The sequence below is a fragment of the Panthera pardus genome, unplaced genomic scaffold (genome assembly GCF_024362965.1).
Source record: "Panthera pardus isolate Hobbes unplaced genomic scaffold, ASM2436296v1 HiC_scaffold_16, whole genome shotgun sequence".
Classification (NCBI taxonomy): domain Eukaryota; kingdom Metazoa; phylum Chordata; class Mammalia; order Carnivora; family Felidae; genus Panthera; species Panthera pardus.
Genome location: NW_026526721.1, coordinates 103,420,928 through 103,423,120, shown reverse-complemented (window position 1 = coordinate 103,423,120; position 2,193 = coordinate 103,420,928). Strand labels below are relative to the sequence as shown.

The window sequence follows — 2,193 nt, the reverse complement described above, 5'->3', positions numbered from 1 at the left end:
TCAGACTGCTTAATTTCAAAAGTGTTTGTGTTACAAACTCCCCCTCCTATCCTTCTAAATCTGGTCTTGTGAATAGTATAAATTTTTTAGACGATTAAAGAAGTGTTTCTGTATATTATGGGAGTAAGGTTCAGATAATCTTGGGTGGGTTAAAGTATCCTACTGAGTAATCTGGACAAGGGGAAAGTACTAAAGATTCTTAGGGCAGTATGAGATAAACTCTTTCTTCATGACTTCAGAAGTCTGGTTACTCATTTACAACCAGGATAAGATAAATGTTCAAGTAACTAGAGAAGTTCTATAAACCACTTGTAAACCACTTGGGAAGTTTTTATTCTACTACTGAACCATGTTCCCATAAACATTCGGTTACCTCTAAACTTCCCACATCTGGAAGAGAACAAGCTGTGGCATCACACCATGCTACCCCCTCCTATGTCCTACTCACTCCCAAAGAATTTCTCCTTTAAGCGACTAGAACATTGGCTGCTTACTCACACCAGATTCCTCAGGATTGGCTAGGACTGCAAATAAACTCTGTTTGCCTATAGTCAAGTTGATAAGCTGCAACATAAATGCACACAAATTCCCAGTCTTAAAATATAACATGAAGCATTTGCTATCTTCTTTCCTCCTATTATTTTCATGCGAGACCTGGAGAATAAACACTGTCCTTGGCCAAAAGAAAAAGGTCTTTGAAGAGAGAAAAAAACTCTAAGATGGGTCTACTGAGTTCTAAAAACCCACAAACCAAGCAAGCCCGGATTCTTCTTCTGGGACTTGACTCAGCTGGGAAGTCTACCCTCCTTTACAAATTGAAGCTTGCTAAGGATATCACGACCATCCCAACAATAGGTTTCAACGTGGAGATGATCGAGTTGGAAAAGAGTCTTTCGCTCACGGTCTGGGATATTGGAGGACAGGAGAAAATGAGAACCGTGTGGGAGCACTACTGTGAGAATACCGATGGGCTGATGTATGTTGTGGATAGTACAGACAAACAGCGGCTGGAAGACTCCAGGAGAGAGCTGAAGCACATTTTGAAGAATGAGCACATTAAAAATGTGCCTATTGTCCTATTAGCCAACAAACAAGATGTGCCTGGAGCTCTGTCTGCTGAGGACATCACTAGAATATTCAGAGTGAAGAAGCTGTGCAGTGACAGGAACTGGTATGTGCAGCCCTGCTGTGCCATCAGTGGGGACGGGCTGATGGAGGGGTTCAGGAAACTGACCGGATTTGTGAAAAGCCACATGAAATCAAGAGGAGACACCTTGGCATTCTTCAAGCAGAACTGAGGTCCAAACAACGAAAGAGTTAGTGGTGAAGTTGAAAGGGTAATTTTCTTTTTCAATGCCAAGTGAGAAAAGCAAGTTGCTGAGTTAGCAAACTTTTCCTAAGATATGTTATTTCACCTAAATTCAGCTAACCAACCTAGCAAATATTATTTTTGGCCAGGCACGTTAGTAAACTTTGTGGTTAATGATAAATTGAGAATGAAAATTTTATAATTTTGTGCATGTTGGATGAATCATAATAATCATGTTTGGGACCAAATAAATTATTGTTTTATTATTTTTATATGACTACTAGAACAAAGTTTAAGTAAAATGCTGATAGGTTCAGAATTCTTTCAGATGGTTTCCAGTTGTTACAGTCTTGAATCTCCACTGTGCTCCTATGGAATAGCGAGTAAAAAAATGAACTTTAAATTATGGAAAGGAAAAAGTTTGATGTTAACATTTTGTAAATCTCTATGCCCTAAATAAAGTTTTGTTTTGTTTTGTTTTCCTGAATTCCTACCAACCTCTTGAAATCTATTGCCAGGATCTTCCTACAGTGAGTTAAACAATGAACTCCAGGCTGGTAATTGCCCACTAGCACAGGGAGAAGTTTACATCTTAAGGCTCTGGGGATCAGGGAAGCTAGCACCTTAGAGTTTAGGACAAGGCCTGGGTTTATCGCTCAGCTCGAGCCTATAGCTCCAAGACTGGCTTCGGTACAATTCAGTGTAACAGTTATTACTTGGGAATATGTGTACAGCTCACTGTACTGATCAAACAGGAAACAGAGCCAGACTTTAATCTCAGAGACCTTGCAATACACAAGAGGAAACAACATAAAGCTAGTAGCTAGAATAGGTCAATAAGTACTATAACAGGAGAGACTCTTTCTGACCTGGGAAAACAGGAA

General features: G+C 39.7%; 1 protein-coding gene across 1 annotated transcript; it reads left to right on the top strand.

Moving 5' to 3' along the window:
- The first annotated feature begins 229 nt into the window (after positions 1–229).
- Positions 230–1,796, top strand: ARL14 (ADP ribosylation factor like GTPase 14). Its single transcript, XM_019435126.2, has one exon. The coding sequence runs from the start codon at positions 720–722 to the stop codon at positions 1,296–1,298; it is 579 nt and encodes a 192-aa protein (XP_019290671.1). The 5' UTR covers positions 230–719; the 3' UTR covers positions 1,299–1,796.
- The last annotated feature ends 397 nt before the right edge of the window (positions 1,797–2,193 follow it).

Bases quoted from the DNA above. Each gene is read 5' to 3' on its own strand.
- ARL14 (XM_019435126.2), top strand. From the start codon at position 720: ATGGGTCTACTGAGTTCTAAAAACCCACAAACCAAGCAAGCCCGGATT.